This window comes from Chlorocebus sabaeus, chromosome 20 (genome assembly GCF_047675955.1).
Source record: "Chlorocebus sabaeus isolate Y175 chromosome 20, mChlSab1.0.hap1, whole genome shotgun sequence".
NCBI classification, from domain to species: domain Eukaryota; kingdom Metazoa; phylum Chordata; class Mammalia; order Primates; family Cercopithecidae; genus Chlorocebus; species Chlorocebus sabaeus.
Window position 1 is genome coordinate 130,527,019 of NC_132923.1, and position 21,347 is coordinate 130,548,365.

Consider the following 21,347-nt stretch of genomic DNA (forward strand, 5'->3'; position numbering starts at 1 on the left):
CAGTATGGTTTTAATAGTGGGCGCGGTGGCTCACACCTGTAATCCCAGCACTTTGGGTGGCTGAGGCAGGTGGATCACAAGGTCAAGAGATCAGCCTGGCCAACATGGTGAAACCCTGTCTCTGCTAAAAATACAAAAATTAGTTGAGCGTGGTGGTGGGCGCCTGTAGTCCCAGCTACTGGGGAGGCTGAGTCAGGAGAAGCACTCGAACCCAGGAGGTGGAGGTTGCAGTGAGCTGAGATCGCGCCACTGCACTTCAGCCTGGGACAGAGCAAGAATCCATCTCAAAAAAAAAAAAAAAAAAAGAAAAGAAAAATTGGGAACAAGCTAAGTGCCCACATAGTCACAAAAATTACGTTAAATAGATACACAGTTGCTTTTAAGCTCCACATACAGCACCACAGAGCTTTTTATATATTTGTAGGCATAAAAGCAATTCCAGGAAGGATCTAAACCAAACATTTGACCCAGGTTCTCTGGGGAGTGGAGCCACATAGGATTTCACTCTTTCTGTATTCTTATTACTTATATTAAGCACACACAAACAGAAAAAAAGATAGTCCCAGTTACACAAGGCTATGTGACATAAGGGGCCTGGGGTCGTGGCTGCCTGGAGAGGGGAGGAGGCCGTGTCCCGCCTGGGCCTGACCTGTCTGTGGTTTCCCGCAGTATTCCCGGCAGGAGCAGGAGGAGGAGGGCCGGAAGCGGTATGAAGCCCAGAAGCTGGAGCGCATGGAGACCAAATGGAGGAACGGGGACATCGTCCAGCCAGTCCTCAACCCAGGTAAGAGACGCGGACACCAGCAACAGGTGCCGCTCCTCACTGGGGATGCGTAGGAGGCAGGAGCTGGCTGGGCCTACGTGAGCCTCCTGCTTGAGGTTCCCCCAGCACTGAGCATGCTCTCCTGGAACCGGTTTCTCTGGGGTCCCCAGGGAGGGCTGTCTCCCAGCCCTGCCCTGAGCTGTGTAGACCCCTCCAGTCACACAGCTGGAAGGCGACCCGAGTGACTCAGCCAGTCCCAGGAGGGCACTGTGCGTGGGGCCTCCATTGCCAGGCAGGCAGCATGCACCTGTTCATGAGGAATTTATTTTTGTTGTATCTTTTCCTTATGTTCGCTCAGTGGCTTGTTCTTTTTTTTTTCGAGCTGGAGTTTTGCTGTGTCACACAAGCTGGAGTGCAGTGGCACAATCTCGGTTCATTGCAGCCTCAGCCTCCCAAGTAGCTGGTATTACAATTACAGGCATGTGCCACCATGCCCAACTAATTTTTGTATTTTTAGTAGAGATGGGGTTTCACCAAGTTGACTAGGCTGGTCTCTAACTCCTGATCTCAAGTGATGAGCCTGCCTTGGCCTCCCACGTGCTGGGATTACAGGTGTGAACCACCACACCTGGCCAAGTGGCTTGTTCTTGATGGGATTTCCAACTCATCCAAAAAAGAAAAAAATGGCAGCAGCTGTTCAAGCGCCATTTCTTCCCGGCCCCACTGTTCAGACATTGATTGGAGGAGTGGCTCTGCCAGGCAGGCACTGGGGTCTGTAGCATGCCCAGCTTCCCTGTGGTGTTGGTCCCTTCTGCCGTCCATCCTCTTGCTCTCATGTCAGGGTGCTCTGGCTTTAACAAAATGTTCATCCAAAATGTAAACGAAGGCACGATGAGATGTTTTGCCTCAAGCAAGGACTTTCAACCCAGAGAAATCCCCGAGTTCCTAGAGACAATTCAGGACAGGGGGCCTAGGGGAGCGTCTGTCCCCCTAGGAACAGGGTGAGCCCTGGGGGGCAGGCAACGAGCATTACCCCTCTCCCTACTGCACACATGGCGGTCACGTTCTAATAGTGGCAGGAGAATTCCCTGTAGGATGCACTGTGTGCTTCTCTGCCTCCCTGCAATGGCCTGGGCTCATGGCACATTCGTGCTCTGTGCTGGGTTCCACAGCCGTCCTCACGTGGGACTGCAGCCTGGGGAGGGTTTGCTGCCCCCACCATGCCTTGGGAGACCCTGGCCATGGTGGGTGTTTCAACATTTTGCCTCCACCCTCAGCAGCGGTGGAGGACCTGCCTCAAGTAATCCCTTTTCCCCTTGTATATATCTGTGACGTGGGCTCCACTCTGGGGTCCACCTCTCCTGTCCCTGCCGAGAGGCGCCCTGGCACCTGCTAACCCAGACTCGGGGCATTGTTATGGCCGCTCACCTCCCTTGCTTAGTCCACATAAGCACCAAGGGGGACTGATGAAAATCCAGTGGGCGCACAGATTAGAGCATAGCTTTCCGGGCTTGGCTCCTGGCGTGCAGCAGGCGTGTGCTTGTTTTCTGGGTGGGTCAACTTGAGGCTTGAACAGGAGTTTGTGTGTCTTTAGTCTCACATTTGTGTCTGTGATCCAGTCTGTGCTCCAGCCTCAACTTGCCAAAAGCGGACTGGTTGTCACCTTAGGCCTGTGGGACTGGGTAGGTCGGTTTCTTTCCTGTTGGAGAAACAAACTGGGTAGGTCGGTTTCTTTCCTGTAGATTTCTTCTGTTTTCACGTCTGCTTTTTAACAAACACAGAAAAGAAAAGAAAAAAGAAAAGAAAAGAGAAGAAAAGAAAAGAGGGAGGGGAAAGGAAGGTGAAAGGAAGGGAGAAAGAAAGAAAAAAATTAATCCATCGGTATTAATAGAAAGAATGGTGCTGCTTTGATGAAATCCCAGTGAAGATATATCTTTTTTTTTTTTTTTTTTTTGAGACAGAATCTCGCTCTGTCGCCCAGGCTGGAGTGCAGTGGCGTGATCTCAGCTCATAGCAAGCTCCACCTCCCAGGTTCATGCCATTCTCCTGCCTCAGCCTCCCGAGTAGCTGGGACTACAGGTGCCCACCACCATGCCCGGCTAATTTTTTGTATTTTTAGTAGAGACGGGGTTTCACTGTGTTAGCCAGGATGGTCTCCATCTCCCGACCTCGTGATCCACCCGCCTCAGCCTCCCAAAGTGCTGGGATTACAGGTGTGAGCCACCGCGCCCAGCCGAGATATCTTTTAAAAATAAAATTTAAATAGACAGTGAGTTTATCAACACAGCAATACACCAGACAGGCCTGGAGGCACGTGCTGGGGCAGACAGTGTGTGCTTTTGGGAGGGCAGCCCAGCAGTCAGGTCAGACACAGGCCCCAAGGAATGTGATGGGATGGGAGCAAGGGGAGGTGTCTTAGGAAAGGCACCAACACAGCGCCCAGGGCCAGAAGATATGTCCACATTCAAATCCCTAGAGCCTGTGAATGGGACCTTATATGGAAAATGGGTCTTTGCAGATATAGTTAAATTAAGGATCTTGAGATGAGATCATCTGGGTTACGTAGGTGGGCCCCAGATCCAGTGATCAGTGCCCTTGTAAGAGAGAAGAAGAGGCTATGTCTAGCCTAACACAAAGGGGTCATGGAGGAGAGGGTTGGGTGGAACATGGGGGCTGCCTGGGCCTACCTTTTCATGAGTGGTTTCTGGAGAGAGCTTGGGGTGGGTGCCAGACCCCAGGGGGAGTGGGTAGCACTGCTGGGCTCACTGTGGCTTTGAGAAGCCCAGCCTTTAACTGACCCTCAGGGACATTAAAATTACTCGAGGTTTTCAATCAGTTTAAATTCCTTTACTTGTGGGATTCTCTTCTGTTTGCCGGCCTCCGATTGACTGTAAATCTGCATGTGATATTTTTCAGAATGTGTTGTTCACTATCACAATGGGCCTCCTAAATCTCAAGATTTCCTGATTTGTATGTGCTTTTATTTTTACTTTTTTGTTTTATAAAAATGCATCTTCCTCAGATGATTGGATTAGAGATGGCTTTTAAACGTTTCATAGGAAGTCCCATGTCCATTCTTTCTTGAGCATTTCTGAACATCTGCATCTTTGACTCCAGTTTCCTAGTAGAGCCGGCATCTCTGTGGCAGGGCTTCCCGGTGCCCTCGGGAGCCCAGGGATGGGCTCATCTGAGACCAGCCTGGTCTGTATGGTGGCTTAGCCTGAGTTGGGTTTGGCAGGGGTGTCCGGGTCAATGTGGAGCAGCAGCTCGGGGAGAAAAGTGTGCGTGTGTGCTTGGCACTGGGGTCTTTCTAACAGGTGTGACACATGCTGTCCCATCCTGTGGAAGGACCCTCCCTCTCTGCCCTGGAGAGACCGTCTTGGCCTTTGACTTGCCTCCTCCCAGCCCCGTCCATCCCACATCCCAGACCTCACCCTAGAGCCAGAGTGCAGACTGTTGCCTAGCAACCTCCACAGGGGCGGCCTCGTCTTTCAGGTATCTCAGAGTCTAAGAGTTCCTTAAAAACCCTTTGTCCAATATATACACCTATAATTTGTCCATATACATTTTTTTTTTTTTGAGACAGAGTCTCACTCTGTTGACCAGGCTGGAGTGCAATGGTGCGATCTTGGCTCACTGCAACCACCTCCCGGGTTCAAGCGATTCTGGTACCTCAGCCTCCCGAGTAGCTGGGATTGCGAGCATGTGCCACCACACCCAGCTAATTTTTGTATTTTTTGTAGAGAAAGGGTTTCACCATCATGGCCAAGCTGGTCTCGAACTCCTGGCCTCAGGCGATCCACCTGCCTCAGCCTCCCAGAGTGTTGGGATTACAGGCGTGAGCCACCATGCCCGTCCAGAAGTCAGACCTTTCTCAACACTGCTTTTTCTCACCGGATAAAGATAAAACCCACACAGGATCTCCTGGGCAGACACCTGTGTAAACTAGCCTGGCGTCCATACCCACTTTCTGCCCCCAAGGCCTTCTGGTCAGGGACAAGACCTCATCTGTTCCCTGCCCAGGACAGCTGGCACTTAGAAAGGGTAGCTCGTTCCTACCTAACAAGCCCCAGGCTGTTGAACACGCCAGCCCACTGGGCCACGAAATGACTGGGACTCATTTCAGGTGAAGACAGGTCCTTTCTAGGTCTGGCCTTAGGCAAGTAATGTTTCTCAGCAGCCAAAAAAGCTGGTGGGATGAAGGGTGGTCCTGACCCGGAAGTTGATTCCTGGGGTCTCATAAGTCTCCAGTGTCACTTCTTTTCTTTTCCTCTCTTCTCTTCTCTTCTCTTTTCTCTTCTCTTCTCTTCTCTTCTCTTCTCTTCTCTTCTCTTCTCTTCTCTTCTCTTCTCTTCCCTTCTCTTCTGTTCTCTTCTCTTCTCTTTTGAGACAGAGTTTTGCTCTTGTTGCCCAGGTTGGAGTGGAATGGCACAATCTCAGCTCACTGCAAACTGCACCTCCCTGGTTCAAGTGAGTCTCCTGCCTCAGCCTCCCAAGTAGCTGGGATTACAGGCACCTGCCACCACGCCTGGCTAATTTTTGTATTTTTAGTAGAGAGGGGTTTCACCATGTTGGCCAGGCTGGTCTCAAACTCCTGACCTCAGGTGATCCACCCCCCTCAGCCTCCCAAAGTGCTGGGATTACAGGCATGAGTCACTGCACCCAGCCCCAGTGTCATTTCCAAGGCTTCGATGTGCTGTGGGTCACGGTTGCTAAATTGTGTCACCACAAATCATATGTTGAGGTCCTGACCCTGAGTGCCTCAGAATGTCACTGAATGTAAAGAAAGGGTCTTTAAAGAAGTAATTAAGTTAAAATAAGGTCATTAGGGTAGGCTGGTGTCTTTACAAGAAAGGAGGTTAGGACAGACACACACAGAGGAACAACCCTGTGAGGACACGGGGGAAGGCGGCATCTCCAAGCCCAGCAGAGAGGCCTCAGGAAGAGGCAGCCTGCTGATACCTTGGCCTGGGACTTCCAGCCTCCAGGGTGAGACGAATTTCTGCTGTTTAAGGCCCCAGAGTTTGGTGGGCACTGTTTTACAGCAGCCCCAGCACACAGGTACTCCACACGCAGAATTTCAAACTGGCTCCCCTGCCTTCTCTCCTGGTCACCGTTAGCTGCCATGTGAGTTTCCTCATTCCTGCCCTGGGCTTGCCCTCATGCCAGGGTGTGTGGGAGAAGTAGCCTGTCATGGAGTCAGAAGCAGAGTAGAGGAACTCCTCCCAAGAAGCCACATTCTGGGGACCTCCCCACCCAGCCCACCCTCCCGAATATGTGTCAAGAGGTCCTTGCATGTGGGCCCCTCTGGGAGCTGGCGTGCAGGGGCGCCATCTCAAAGCCAACCAACAGACTCCTCCACGCACCCAGGCTCCTGGGAAGGAGCCCCTGGAGGCCCCGACGTCCCTGCATCTCAGCCAGTTCACACCACCTGTGGCTTGGCCCAAGGGAGGGGATGCCTGTTCTCCCACCTGCTGCTTCAGCGTGGACCTGCCAGGATCTAGGGGTGTCCAGAATCAGCCTGCAATTGCCGAGGGCACCTTGGGCCTCAGGGGAATTTAGCACACCCTGAAACCCATGATACCATGAGGAGCGGGGCTCCGAGAAGAGGCCAGAAATTGGCGGCATGAAAGGACTGGAAAAGCCTATTGTTTATTGACCTGGGAACAGAAGGAGACTGAAATCAAAAGCCCATTAAGACTCAGACTTGGCCGGGTGCAGTGGCTCACGCCTGTAACCCCAGCACTTTGGGAGGCTGAGGTGGGCGCATCACGAGGTCAGGAGATTAAGACCGAGGTGAAAACCCGTCTCTACTAAAAATACGAAAAATTAACCGGGCACGATGGTGAGCGCCTGTAGTCCCAGCTACTCAGGAGGCTGAGGCAGGAGAATGGCGTGAACCCGGGAGGCGGAGCTTGCAGTGAGCCGAGATCCAGCCACTGTACTCCAGCCTGGGCAACAGAGCGAGACTCCGTCTCAAAGAAAAAAAAAAAAAGACTCAGCCTTGTGTCGAAAATCAGATTAAAGTGTGGTTTACCCACCAATGTGTGTCTTGAGAGAGTGAGAAAGGCAGTGGAGCGGGATGGAAAAGTACCAAATATACCAGGCTTGAGCCTGACACTTGGAAAGAACGTTGGATGTGGTTCCTGTCATATGGAACTGACTGGAGACAGACAGATCAGATGCCTACTGAGTTTATGAGGAAACTGAATTTGCCTGGACTGGAAAAAAGCTTTTGACTATTCAAACTTTAAAGTAACCTCCCCAAACCTAGATGAGCAGGAGGTAGGCCGTGGGCCCTATTTCCCAGTGCCCGCTTGAATGAGGCCATGGTGGATAACGAACAGGGAAGAACCTTCCGGGAGGCTGAACCAAGGACCATGTAGTTCCTCCCCAAGAGTGGAATCAGGGTCTAACCAGAGACCCTTCTCCATGGCCATAGCTCAGACCCTAGCGGGAGTCATCTCTGCTTGGGCCAGGGGCTCCTGGGTAGCTCCTGTGTTCTTTTCTTTGCTGAATGAGTGTGCTCTTCTGCTGCTGTATAAAGGGTGCAGGTGCAGGTGCAGGTAACTCATCTTCTTAGTTCATTGGCTGCAGGAACATGAAAAATTGCATCTAAACACGATGGAGAAGACTGCATACATGTGACCAGCCGCTGCGCTCTGAGGTGAGCTCAGAGGCTGGATCGGGTTTCAGGTGGTCGTCCTTGAGGGTGAGGTGCTCTATGTGTGCAAAGAATACAACAGGGATCTGGTGACGGGAGGGGTAGAACCAAACAGAGATGACCAAGCCTGTCTTCACACACAGCAGGGCCACGTTGCCCTGCCTCCTCTGCAGCGGGTGTGACAATGCCACTCATGTCTAGAGTGTGAGCAGAGTGAAATGCTGCTTCCAGGCCTGACCCATTGAAACCTCAGGAGTGTGAGCCTCCCCACACTCTGTCCCCTTCCAAGGTAACCTTCAAAGCTACCCATTAAGGGTAATGGAGCTACCAGACCAGAGGGGCCTGAATCCCCACATCTTCACCGTTTGGATGAAATCTACCCCACTAGGAAAGCCTGATTTGGACTTTACCAAAGCAAGAAATCAGCCTCACTGTGTGACCCACTAGGGTTTTAGGGTTTATCTGCTGCAGCAGTGACTATGATCTTGACTGACAGTGCCTCATCTGTGAACCTGCAGTTTCAAAATGATGTGAGGAGCCGGAACCAGGCGCCCAGCACAGCAGTGGGCGAGGTTTACATAGCCATAAACACAAAACTCTCCTTTTCAGATCCCGTCCTGTGTGACAAGCCGTTTACAGGGCTTCGTGTGTGTTAGGTGTTTACGTCATCTTCACAACCCGATGGTTTCACTTTCACCATCTCTGGTTCCAGCTGAGGAAACTGAGGCGCAGGGAGGTTAAGTTCCCACGAAGGCAGCAGAACTGGGATTGAAACCCAGGTAGTCCAACTCCAGAACCTCCCTTCCTCCCCCATCCTCTCCTGCTTCCCCCATGCCCTCAGCCCCCAAGCTACTGCTTACAGGAGCAGGACTAGGGGCCTGGCCAGAGGGCCAGAGACATCGAGTGGAAGGAGCTTCAGACCCAGGGCTGAGCCCCTGGCCTGGCCATGTTCACCAGCCCTTGCACCCTTGTGGATGGCTCAGGGCGGATCTTCCTGGGGCTTGGCCGGAGCACTTCCTGACCCCAGAAGGGTGGATCCCAACCCAGAAGCCGGGGGCTAGGTGACCTGCCAAGACCCCACCTGCACTGGAAGGGCTGCACCAGGCTTGGAAGTGAACACTGTTTTCAGCCCAAGGGCCAGGGATGAGGCAGGCATTCGAACTTGTCCGAGGCAGGGCTAATTTTGTCATAAACCCTAAAAATGGACAGCCATATGGCCACATAGTCCCTCCATGGTCAAAGCTGGACAGCTGACAGCTATGAATCTGAAGAGCTCATGATAATTCCATTTTCTCTTGTTAGACAGAGAGAACAATTAGGATAACTGGCTTTTTAAAAAATTGTGTATTGGGCTGGGCACAGTGGCTCACGCCTGTAATCCTAACACTCTGGGAGGCTGAGGCGGGCGGATCACTTGACGTCAGGAGTTCGAGACCAGCCTGGCCAACATGGTGAAACCCTGTCTCTACTGAAAATACAAAAACTAGCTGGACATGGTGGCGGGTGCCTGTAATCCCAGCTACTCGGGAGGCTGAGGCACGAGAATTGTTTGGACCCAGGAGGCGGAGGCTTCAGTGAGCTGAGATTGCGCCACTGCACTTCAACCTAGTCGATAGAGCGAGGCTTTGTCTCAAAAAAAAAGAAAGGTCTACCTTCTAGAGACTGGACGTTATATTTCATCTGCTTTTTTTCTTAAGTGCAGCTTCTTAAAGATATTTCAGGAGCAGTGCAGTGTTGGGTGACTGAAGCTCCTCCAAAGTATTTGGGGCTCTTGCAAGAGTGAGGTGATAGAGTAGTGAACGGGGTTGGGGGCTGGCCGGAGGGAAGAGCTTGTACCCTGGGCAGCTGGATGTTCTCAGGCCGGTGGAGTAAATTACAGAAACACTGTAGCACTTCTGGTAGGAAATGCAAGTCAGATGGTTAACTAGAGTCTGGTAGAGGGTCACACAGAGCCCTGGGACTCACAGCTTTGAGGTGTTTCGTGGCTACCCCTGGGCAGGGCCTTGCAGGGCACTGATGGCCCCAGAGAGTCTTGTCATGGCCCACTAACAGAATGCGTCATGAATCCTTGAAAACCTCTCCTTCACCAACTGTAGCCTGTTTGGAGACCATGGGTTTCCTTAAGAGAAATCATAGCTGAACTGCCTTTGGACGCCTTTGCTGACTATGCAGACCTCAGGGTGGTTTCGGCATTGTCAGACCATTCAGCTGTGGGAATCAGTCTACCCCATAACTAATCTCTTTCCTTTGCAATTCCAGAGCCGAACACTGTCAGCTACAGCCAGTCCAGCTTGATCCACCTGGTGGGGCCTTCAGACTGCACCCTGCACGGCTTTGTGCACGGAGGTAAGAAGGAAGTGCCCTGGTCACTCCATTCCTGTCCCTTGGCTCGTTGTTGCTTCTCTGGGAGCCATGCTGCTGTCTGATACAGTTGAGGCTCTTGTGTTTGGTGGGGTATAAATTTAGATTTTCAAGAAGTTGCACAATAGGCCAGGCGCAGTGGCACATGGCTGTAATCCCAGCACTTTGGGAGATGGAGGCAGGAGGATTGCCTGAGCTTAGGAGTTCAAGACCAGCCTGGGCAACATAGGGAGACCCCCGTCTCCACACACAAAAAAATAATAGCCAGGAGTGGTGGCCTGTGCCTATGAACCCAGCTACTGGGAGGCTGAGGTGGGAGGATCGCTTGAGCCCAGCAGGTCGAAGTTGCAGTGAGCTGTGGTCGTGCCACTATACTTCAGCCTGGGCAACAGAACGAGACTCTATCTCAAAAAAAAAGTTTGAACGATAAATCACAGAAATACGCTGGCGGGTGGGGTGCAGTAGCTCACGCCTGTAATCCCAGCACTTTGGGAGACCAAGGTGGGTGGATCACCTGAGGTCAGGAGTTCGAGGCCAGCCTGGCCAACATGGCAAAACCCCATCTCTACTAGAAATACAAAAATTAGCCAGGCGTGGTGGCGTGTGCCTGTAGTCCCAGCTACTTAGGAGGCTGAGGCAGGAGAATCACCTGAACCTGGGAGGCGGAGGTTGCAGTGAGCCGAGATCACACCACTGCACTCCAGCCTGAGCGACTAGAGTGAGACGCCGTCTCAAAAAAAAAAAAAAGAAAGAAAGAAAGAAAGACACTGGCGCCTGTTTTTCAAATTGGTGATAAAAGTTAAACGGATGACTGCGTCCCTGGGGAGGGTCACATGCAGCCTCAGGATCTTCTAGTTGTGAGATGTTTAATGCCTGCTGAGGGTCAGGTCAGGGCCTTGCCAGGGCACTGATGTCCCCAGAGACTAGCATTGTGACTCACTGGCAGTGACTCGTTAATAATGTATTTCCTCTAATGTTTGCATTTATTTTTTCCCAGTAAGTGCAGATCTCTTCTCAGGCAACACAGGCCTTAAAGTTCCTCGCTCAGCTTCCCAGAGTTTGGGAAACATAGCTGGAACGCAAGAAGATTTAGCTCTAGGTTCACAGATGGACACTTTTTACTTTAATAATGTGTAATTATTTTTCATGATTTAAAGAAAATGTAGATAGCATATCAGACCCATAATTTCATGGCTACTGTAATTTTGAAGAAGACCAAAGTAAACTTTTAAAAACAAGTCGGTTGAAGAAAAGCATCAAGGAGATAAGATCATAGTGAAGTGGTATCTGTAAGAGCAGAAGTTGTGAAGGTGCTATGTGGTTAATGAAGGTTGGGCACAGCTGTTCTGGTTGTACTGAGCTATTCAGCTGTCCCGAGGCATAACAGGCACTTTTGCACAATGCAGTCATTTCTTTTTTTTTTTTGGAGACGGAGTCTTGCTCTGTCGCCCAGGCTGGAGGTCAGTGGCGCAATCTTGGCTCACTGCAAGCTCCACCTCCTGGGTTCACGCCATTCTCCTGCCTCAGCCTCCCGAGTAGCTGGGACTACAGGTGGCCGCCACCATGCCTGGCTAATTTTTTGTGTTTTTGGTAGAGACAGGGTTTCACCCTGTTAGCCAGGATGGTCTTGATCTCCTGACTTTGTGATCCACCCACCACAGCCTCCCAAAATGCTGGGATTACAGGCATGAGCCACTGCGCCCAGCCAATGCTGTCATTTCTAATTGCCTGGAACACCAAGTTCCCCTTTCTTCTCTGTTCAGAAGACTCCTATTTATCCTTCAAAACCCAGCTGAAATGGCACCACTCTGTGCTGGCTTACATTGATATTTCTACCAGGGACACCTCAGGAGCAGGGACTGGATCGTATTTTTTGTGTTGGCTCCAGCACCCACAGAGAGTCAAAGGGGTACCTTGCAGATACTTATTCCATGAATGAGAGGCACCAATCGCTTTCAGGTTTGGGGCAGTGGGTTCTGGGCCTATGAGACGCAGTCTCGCTCTGTTGCCCAGGCTAGAGTTCAGTGACATGATCTGATCTTGTCTCACTTTATCCTGCGCCTCCCAGGTTCAAGAGATTCTCCCGCCTCAGCTTCCCGAGTAGCTGGGATTATAGGCGCATGCCACCCCACTTGGCTAATTTTTGCATTTTAAGCAGAGACGGGGTTTTACTATGTTGGCCAGGCTAGTCTCAAACTACTGACCTCAAGTGATCCACCCACCTCGGCCTCCCAAAGTGCTGAGATCACAGGCGTGAGCCACCACGTCCAGCCCGATGTCAGATATGTTTCCAAAGTTTGTTTCTTTTTTAAACTCATCCCCTTTTGTGTTTCTTTGTCCTATTTCATGATTGTTTCCCTCTTTCCACTCAGCAGTGACTGCACTGCTCTTAAATCTGATTAACCGTGGTCTTACCAAGGGAAGCGCCACTGAATAACAGCACTTCCAGGCCTATGAGCATTGTGACAATCTGAGTATCTCGCTGCCCCGAGAACAGCTGTCGCCTCAGAGGCATTTCCTGTTTCCCCTCCTTATTGCCCCCATGTCTCTGTCCTCCCTCGAATTCCAGGGTGGGCAGCAGCTCCCTCTTCTGAGCCTGGCTGTCCCAAGTCCAGACTTCTGCCACTTCCGAGTATTGTGTTTGAGCCTCACACAGCTCCATTCTGCCTGGAATTTGTGAAACTCTGTGCCACCAGTTTTGTTTATTTTGTCGACACGTTAGACGTTCTTCACTAAATGGGGGCGTTTCCGTCGTCACTGTCTGCTTGGTGAAAAGTCCATACCCTTAAGCCCAGTCTTTCTTTCTTTACGTTCTGAAAGGCCTCAGTGAGATGCCAGGAGTGGGAGAAATCACTGGAAAAGCTCCTTGGAAGTCTGCAGCATGTCATGTTCATTCACGGTATCTAAGCTGCTTCACTGATACAGGCACATGTTAAGATGTATGTTAAGAAGTGTTTACAAGCCGGGTGTGGTGGCTCACGCCTGTAATCCCAGCACATTGGGAGGCCGAGACGGGTGGATCACGAGGTCAGGAGATCGAGACCATCCTGGCTAACACAGTGAAACTCCGTCTCTACTAAAAATACAAAAAATTAGCCGGGCGTGGTGGCGGGCGCCTGTAGTCCCAGCTACTCGGAAGGCTGAGGCAGGAGAATGGCATGAACCCAGGAGGTGGAGGTTGCAGTGAGCTGAGTTTGCGCCACTGCACTCCAGCCTGGGCGACAGAGTGAGACTCCATCTCAAAAAAAAAAAAAAAAAAAAGTGTTTACAATGGCTTTACAATACTTAATGCCTATTTTAGTAGGGATTTTGTGCCCACAATTTGTAAAAATCTGTCTAATAATTTTACCAAGCTTTAACCTTCTCTCATAGGGCCTGGTAACTCACCAGGAGCGAATGAATAAAATAAACACCATATTGAAAACACGAACTGTGATTTTATTGATTTTCCTGTAGAGTACTGTTGGCAAGAATGGCATCTAAAATCATTTGAATCAAAATCTTCACTAAACTGTAACTCACTAGATGCCAGTTGCAGAAGAAAATGTTGAAATGGATGCCAATTTGGCCTTTATTCTGTAATTTTAGACTGTGCATGTGTCTTTGAACAGCTGCGCCAGAGTCCCGTTTTCTGTGATTTCTACCCGCTGGCTAGCCTTGGTCTTGAGGACTTTACACACAGGTCTGGGTGGTGATAAACTCGTGAAGGGTGGCTTGGAAAGGGAGGAGCTGTTCTGGCTGGAATCACAGGTAGAATGAAATGCTCCCACCAGACACTAGCTCATTGCTGCTTTCCTGGTTGCACGGACAGAACCTCATGTCTTTAGTTAGGGGAATAGAAAAGATCTGGGGAGTGAGCCGGAGGGTGTGGAGGGTCATCATCCCGTGTGGGAGGAGGGTTGGTGGGGTCTCTGCCATTCTGGGTTGAAGGGCTCGTGGAGGGTGTGGAGCACAGTCATCGTCCCATGCAGGAGGAGGAGGGTTGGTGGTGTGTGTGCAGTTCTGGGCTGAAGGGCATGTGAAGAGGGCAAGCCTGGCTTTTGGTTTCTGTCTTCCCTGAGTCCTGAGTGAGTCACTCCATGGTCCCCCACCCTCCTCCGTAGAGTGCTCGGGGTCAGCCCAGAAAAGACCAGTTTCCTCCCTGTTCTCCCCTCCCCTACCCCCACATTTGGTTGTACAGACTGAAGGGGTGACCCAGCAGATATCTGTGGGGGTTCAGACCTTGGGAGAAGGAAGTTCTTGGGGGTCAGCCAGTAGCCCTGTTCAAGGCAGACCGTAGAGGAGTCTTGAGCATGCATTCTTCACTTCTCAACTTTTGGAGACCTTGGCCTTTTCCTCGGTACTTTATTTTTTATTTTTAAATTAATGATTTTAAACTTAAGTATTATATGGAAACGATCCAGAGGGCTTGTGGGTCTCTCTTCCTCCCACTGCTCCTGCAGGGGTAGCTGCTGTTTCTGGTTCAGGACTCTGCTTCCTAAGCATGGGATTCTGTTGCTGTCTCTTGATGCGTAAGTTTAAGATGCATGAGCCCCATCCCTGCTCATCAGGTGGGGTACTGTGATTACTTTCCCTAAAACTGTGTTACTACAATAGCCAACGGTTGCTTTGGGCCCTCCAGCAGCTCCGTAAGATGCTCTCGGTACAGTCTGCCTGCCACGGAACTGTTCCCTGCCATGTTCCCTGGAGGGCTCCGCCTTCAGTCCTCCTCTCCATGTTGCTCATTCCTTGCCTGCTCTAAACGGCTCTCCTGGGATGGCCTTTGCCACTCGCCTGGGTTGGATGCCGGGATTCATGGATCTTCAATTTTCCTCTTTTCTGGTTTTGGTGGAACATGTCCTCCAGTGACTTCCCAAGAAAGGCAATATATTAACTGGAATAAAGGCTCAGCTGCCGAATAAAGGCTCAGCTGCCACCCAAACAACTTGGCTTCAACAAGAGAGAGGATTTTTTCTTTTTTTTAATCTAACAATGCAGCTGTGAGTGATCCAGGGCCAATAGGCAGCCCCGTGGTGCTGGGGACCCAGGCTTCTGCTGCCCTGTGGCTCCGCCAGCCCTGGGGTACCCTCTTGGTGAGCCACATGTTGCCTGTCTCTTTATCAGCATCCAGCCTCAAAGGGGTGGAGGGCATGTTGGAAACTGCAACCTCCCCTTTGGCCACAATGTCCTCATGGGGCCACATCTGTGGGTGGGTGAGTGCCGCTGGTCGGATACATCTGTTAGACATTGGAGTGACTAGTGATGGAAGGGATAATCTCTGTCATGGGGCCTAGAAGGTCATCTTCCCGAGCTTTGCATGTCTGAAACGACTTCTGGCTGAGCAGAGTGTTCTAGGGGAAGCGTTCCTTACAGGCCTTGGAAGGCTTTGTTCCATGTCTTCTGGCTTCTGAGGTTTCTGCTGGGAAATCCAGGGACTGTAGATTTTTCCTCCACTTTCTGGCCACAACCTCTACCTGTCTGCTGTCCTGATCTTCCCTGCCCATTCCACCCTTCAGCCCTTGGCCTATCCTTGATCTTCCAGGGACTTTTTATTATGAACCCGTTTATCTAGATAGCAAATCATGTGGTTTGCAGTTTCTGGGTGTTTTTTCTAAGTGAAGTAGCATCCTTTTCCACCTCTGGCTCACTGGGGTCACCCCAAGTGTGTGGTAGGTTGGAAGGGGCCCAAGAACTTGCACTGCCTCATTGCTCCTTGCGATGGTGAGGCTGCTGGTCTGGAGTCCCCACCAGGCCGTGCCATGTCTCTCTCAATCTCTGCGCTCTAGGCCACCCTTCCTAGGCAGTTTTGGCAGGTGGGCTCACCTCTTATGTAATTAAAAGTTTGAATTCCATCCATGGACAGCTTTTAAAAATTTTTTTGTGGGTACATAGTAGGTATATATATTTATGGGGTATATGAGATGGTTTGATACAGGCACACAATATGAAACTAGTACGCTGACCAGGCATGGTGGCTCACACCTATAATCCCAGTACTTTGGGAGGCCAGGCTGGGCAGATCACTTGAGGTCAGGAGTTCGAGACCAGCCTGGCCAACATGGTAAAACCCTGTCTCTACTAAAAATACAAAAATTAGCTGGGCGTGGTGGCGCGTGCCTGTAATCCCAGCTACTTGGGAGGCAGAGGCAGGAGAATCACTTGTGCCCAGGAGGCGGAGGTTACAGTGAGGTAAGATCATGCCACTCCAATCCAGCCAGCCTGGGTGACAAAGCGAGACTCTGCAAAAGAAAGGAAAGGGAAGGGGAGGGGAGGGGCACATCATGGAGAATGGGGTATCCATTTCTTCAAGCATTTATCTTTTGTGTTACAAACAATCCACTTATACTCTTTTAGTTATTTTGAAATGTACAATTAAGTTATTATTGACTATGGTCACCTGTTGTGCTATCAAATAGTAGGGCTTATTCATTCTTTCAATTTTTTAATTAATCATCTCCCTGGCCCCTGCCAACCCCCCATCCTGTAGTCAGCTTTGGAGCCTTCCCCTCAGTCTCAGGCTTGTTCCCGGGCCACTAGCTCTACCGAGGGAGATGCAGCCTCCTTTTGCTTAGAGCCAGCCCTTCCTTCCTATCCTGCCCTCTCCTCGCTTCTCTGTCAGATCTGGTCTGTATGTCTCCTGTGATGCTGTTGGCCCCTCCCCTGAGAGGTTGAGCCTGTGGCCTCGTCTCTACTGCCTGTTAAGGTCACTTGGGGAACTCTTAAAACCACAGACACCCAGACCCCACCCGACAGGTGACCCAGGCCCTGGGGGTGGGGGCGAGGGGTGTCCAGGAGCTGTAGTTTCCCAAGCTCCCCAGGGGATTCTCTGGGACAGGCTGGGGCAGCACTGCTGCAGTGAACGTTCTACCCTGGGAAGGAGAACCGGCTGGGAGAAAGGGGCACTCCTGGGCTCACGGCTCCACGAGTGTGTTTCCCTTCTGCTCAGCAAGCAAGTTTCCCAGTTCTGAAATCCGTCTTGTCATCTTCCTGGGTACCCTTAAGTGAGGAGCCTAGTACCCATTTTGGGCTATTTTGAGAAGCCGGAAGAAGAACCTCATTCCTACAGTTAGTTATTGTGATCCTCCCTGAATTATACCACAAGAGACCCTAACAGCTGGGGACGGAGGGAGTTGAGATACCTTGAGGGGCAGATTGAACCTTGCGGACAGCGGCAACTCCAGCCCTGGCCTGTACCAGCTTTGTTGGGGAACTGGCCCGGCTGGCACCCCCCAACACCGCACATTTGGGGTACATCAGCCTGTCTCTCTCATTTCAGCCTAGATGTGGCCCTCACAGGGCCCTTGTCCGGGGGATGATCCTGGTTGTTCTGGTTGCTTCTCCAGTTCCTGTATCAGGGTCTTTAGAGCGTGAGGGGAATGGAGGGAGGGCACGGGTTGTTCTTTGGCTTAGAAAAGAACCTCAGTGTTTATTGATCACATCGGTTCTGAGTAAAAACTAACTCTGCTCTGAGACAGAAGTCAAGGTGGGCATCCTCATCGGAAGGGCTTGCTCGGCTCCCATGGTACTGGGAAGCACAGGATGGAGCGTGTGGCAGGGAAGTGGGGCCACAATAGAGCTTCCTAAACTCATCTGAGCCTCAGAAACCATCTTAGAGCTCGTTAGAAATGCAGATTCTGGCTGGACGCAGTGGCTCACACCTGTAATTGCAGCACTTTGGGAGGCCAAGGCAGGTGGATAACTTGAGGTCAGGAGTTCGAGACCAGCCTGGCCATCATGATGAAATCTTGTCTCTACTAAAAATACAAAAATTAGCCAGGTGTAGTGGCAGGCACCTGTAATCCCAGCTACTTGGGAGGCTGAGGCAGGAGAATCACTTGAACCTGGGAGGTAGAGGTTACAGTGAGCCAAGATCACGCCACTGCACTCCATCCAGCCTGGGCGACAGCGCAAGACCCTGTCTCAACAACAACAACAAAAACAGATTCCCCGGCCCTTCTCCAGGAGGTTTTGCTGCAACAGGGCTGGGCTGGGGCCCAGAAACCTGTATTTTTAGCAACAAGTGCTGTGGGTGGCTCTGATGATTCAGGGGCCTCAGAAACACACAGCTAGAGCATGGGTTTGTCTCCATGAATCCAGCAACCGTGTCCTTCCACCATGTCTGGACCTCTCCAGAGCATTGGACACCACTGACCTGGCTACCCTGAGATCCCCTCACAGGGTTTCAGGCCATTGTGCTTTCCAAGTCCTTCGTCCTCCCACACTGGTGGGCACCAGGGTGGCTGGGGAATGGGCCCGGGCGTCTGAATGTTAATTGCGCCCTGAGTGGTTCTGCCCGCACCAGGTTGAGGACTCTGGGGCTCTCTGGAGGCTCTGCCTCCTCCTCTTTCACCTGCCCCTGAGTGTGTGGGTATGCCCCTAAGATCTGCCCTCACCCTCTTCCCACCTTTTCTCCCACAAGCTCACCTGACCCCTCGGCCTCACCTCCTGCCTCCAAGTGGCAACTGATGGATTTTCTAATATCCAGCTCAGTCATTACTCCCAAGCTTCGGCAGCCTGTGGCAGCTTCACCTTGGACCTGCCCTTCCTCTGGATTCCCCACAAGCCATCCTACTCCTGACTCCTGAAGGTGATGTGAACAGTGCCCTGAGGCTGCGGCCTGCAACTCTCTGGGCCTCTCTCTCCTCCCCACCAGTGAGATAACGCAGGGATTATTAATAAACGAGATAATACAGGGAAGACAGCACATGGGAGGCATTTAAGAAAGATCAGTTACTTTCATAACGTTTATTACATTTACTTTGTTAGTTCTATTATTACAGACATAGAGAATGTTCTGCTCCGTGGAGAACTCAAGCTTTTTTCTCATATCCAGGGGAGCGTTTACAAAATAGGATCATGTACTTGACCACAAAGAGCATTTTAATTATAAGTTCCCTAAAGTGAGACCCATTGAGCCTAAGCCTCCTTAATGAGAACGCAGCCCCTGGAAATTGAACACTTCTGCAAATAACTGCCGGCCAAAGAAAAAGTAACATCTGGACTTATGATTATGTAGAAGATAATGAAAACTGATTACTTCCTATCAAAATCAGGGAGAGATAGCTAAAGATGTTCTCAGAGTACCAGTGACAAACTTTGAGCTTATTACTTAAAAAGAAAAAATTAAAAATACCTAAGCGTTGGAACTGGAAAAGAAAAATAAAATCCACCCACAGGAAGGAGGCGGAAGGACTCAGGGCTGGAGCAGGCCGGCTTTATGTCTCCGTCTGCGACTCTGGGTCCCTCCTCTCCCCATATCTTGGAGCTGTCCTCCCAGCCCCCTACTGCAATCCCCCAAATCCAAGTCTTTAAAACACCACAGAACCTGTAAAGTTTGGGCCATCAGAGCTTGTTCTGCTGTCCCGTCCAAGTCCAGGCACCCTCTGGTTGCAGCCTACTGGGCACTGCCCTGGCACCTGGTTTGCAGCATGGGGTTGTGAGGTCATCACTGAGCCCCTTAACTGGGATGACTCTGCCTCTGCTGCCCAGGCTGGAGACCAGGTCTATTTTGCCTGCTCTGCCAGCCCCAAGTCACAGTGTGCATGGCTGGGTCAAGGGAGTAAATGAAAGCCAACAGGGTGAGCATGACTGTTGATCGGCCTTGGTGGGGAGTGCTGTCATGGCAGAAAATAGTGGCCAGGACGTAGTGGTTTTCTGTTCTATGCTATCTTCAGTCTACAGTAAAGAGCCACTGGCTAGGCGTAGTGGCTTATGCCTGTAATCCCAGCACTTTGGGAGGCCAAGGCGGGCGGATCATGAGGTCAGGAGATCGAGACCATCCTGGCTAACACAGTGAAACCCCGTCTCTACCAAATAATCCAAAAAATTAGCTGGGCATGGTGGCAGGCGCCTGTAGTCCCAGCTATTCGGGAGGCTGAGGCAGGAGAATGGTGTGAACCCGGGAGGTGGAGTTTGCAGTGAGCCGAGATCGCGCCACTGCACTCTAGCCTGGGTGAAAGAGCTGCTGACCCTGCCAGCTATGAGAGTCTAGGAGGGTCTGGGGAGATGTACTGGCTGTGCTGGGAGCCCTCTGCCCGGTCGCTGCTCCCTCCGCCCAGTCGCTGTTCCCTTCACCAGGTCACTGTTCCCTCCACCTGGTTGCGCTTCCCTCTACCCGTTGCGGTTCTCTCCGCCTGGTCGTGGTTCCCTCCACCTGGTCGCGGTTCCCTCCACCTGGTCGCAGTTGCCTCTGCCTGTTGCTGTTCCTTCTGCCTATTGCAGTTCCCTCTGCCATGTTGTCGTTCCCTCTGCCTGGTCGCTGTTCCCTCCGCCTGTGGCTATTCCTTCTGCCTGTTGCGGTTTCCTCTGCCTGGTTGTGGTTCCCTCCATCTGTTGCTGTTCCCTCTGCCTGGTCGTGGTTTCCTCTGCCTGTTGCTGTTCCTTCTGCCTGTTGCAGTTCCCTCTGCCTGGTTGTGGTTCCCTCTGCCTGTTGCTGTTCCCTCCACCTGTTGCCATTTCCTCTGTCTGGATGCTGTTCCCTTCAACGGCAAGGCTGCCTGTGTTTTTCTTCAGGTCTCTACAGAAAAGGAAAGAGACCTCTCATGAGAACTCTGTATAAATTAGACTGCCTCTGCTTACTTTTTGTTCCAAAGCACCATCACTCCTGACACACTTTCCTATGGCTTCTGCACCCACGAATGAAAGTAGACACAGGTGGGGACCTCTGTCTGTTCACTGTTGCGTTCCCACTTAGCGCAGGGCCTGGAATGGAGTCAGCACTCAGTAGCTGAATGACTGGCCTGGGAAGAATGATGGTCCTGCGTGGGAAGGACTGCGGACTGTGCTGGCCCCGCGCAGTCAGCCCCACCCAGAGGAGCGTGCGAGGCTGCACATGCGCTGCACATGAGGCACACGTAATGACCACTCTGTATCTCGAGAAGCAGTGACCAGGCGCCTCCTGTGTGCTGAGCCCCTCCGTGCTCCACCAGGGAAGCTGTGAACAAGACACAGCCCTGCTGGTCAGTTGGGAGTCAGACCTCCTGCGACAAACATCCATGCGGGTGTCTAGCTGCCAGGAAGCCAAACAACGCTGCTGGGGGTCTTGAGGCCAGGGGACAGCACAGCTTAGCCTGAGACTGTAGGAGGAGGCAGAGTAAAGAGAGGGGAGAGAAGACATGGCAGGGGGCACAAGTGAGGCCTCCACCAAGACGCTCTTGTTCACTTGGTCTTCTTAGGGGAGTTGTGAAAAAACAGTCTTTTACATCTGCAGGAGGAGTTGACTTTTCACTGAAAAATGCGAAAAAGGGCTCAGTTGCTCTTTTCCAATTCTGTGACCTTGTTTGACCGGAGCCCCTGCTGCTGCGTGGGACACAATGCACCGGACCCTCAGCGGTGGGGGAAGGAAGGAAAGAGGTGGACAAAGAGGGCACGTTCCCTACTCTTGAGGAACTTCTGGTCTAGGGGGGTCAAGAGGTGAACAAGCAAACACTCTGGGACGTCGCTTTCTTCCTTGTGAAGCTGAGTGGCACAGGCTGCAGCTAGATTCCTTCTAGTACTCGCCTTCTAGGATCTTGGTGTTTGAAAATGTCGTTCTCCACAACATTCTGGAGCTCCAAAGAACAGCTTCATGTCCATCCTGAT

General features: G+C 51.5%; 1 protein-coding gene across 3 annotated transcripts in view; it reads left to right on the forward strand.

Moving 5' to 3' along the window:
* Positions 1–21,347, forward strand: part of ACOT7 (acyl-CoA thioesterase 7) — a 132,874-nt gene that overhangs the window by 69,050 nt on the left and 42,477 nt on the right. For all 3 annotated transcript variants that reach the window (XM_007980774.3, XM_073007893.1, XM_073007894.1), the window contains exons 5-6: positions 670–784; positions 9,687–9,773. In XM_007980774.3, the coding sequence (XP_007978965.1) occupies positions 670–784; positions 9,687–9,773 (202 nt within the window). The remainder of the gene's footprint in view (positions 1–669; positions 785–9,686; positions 9,774–21,347) is intronic.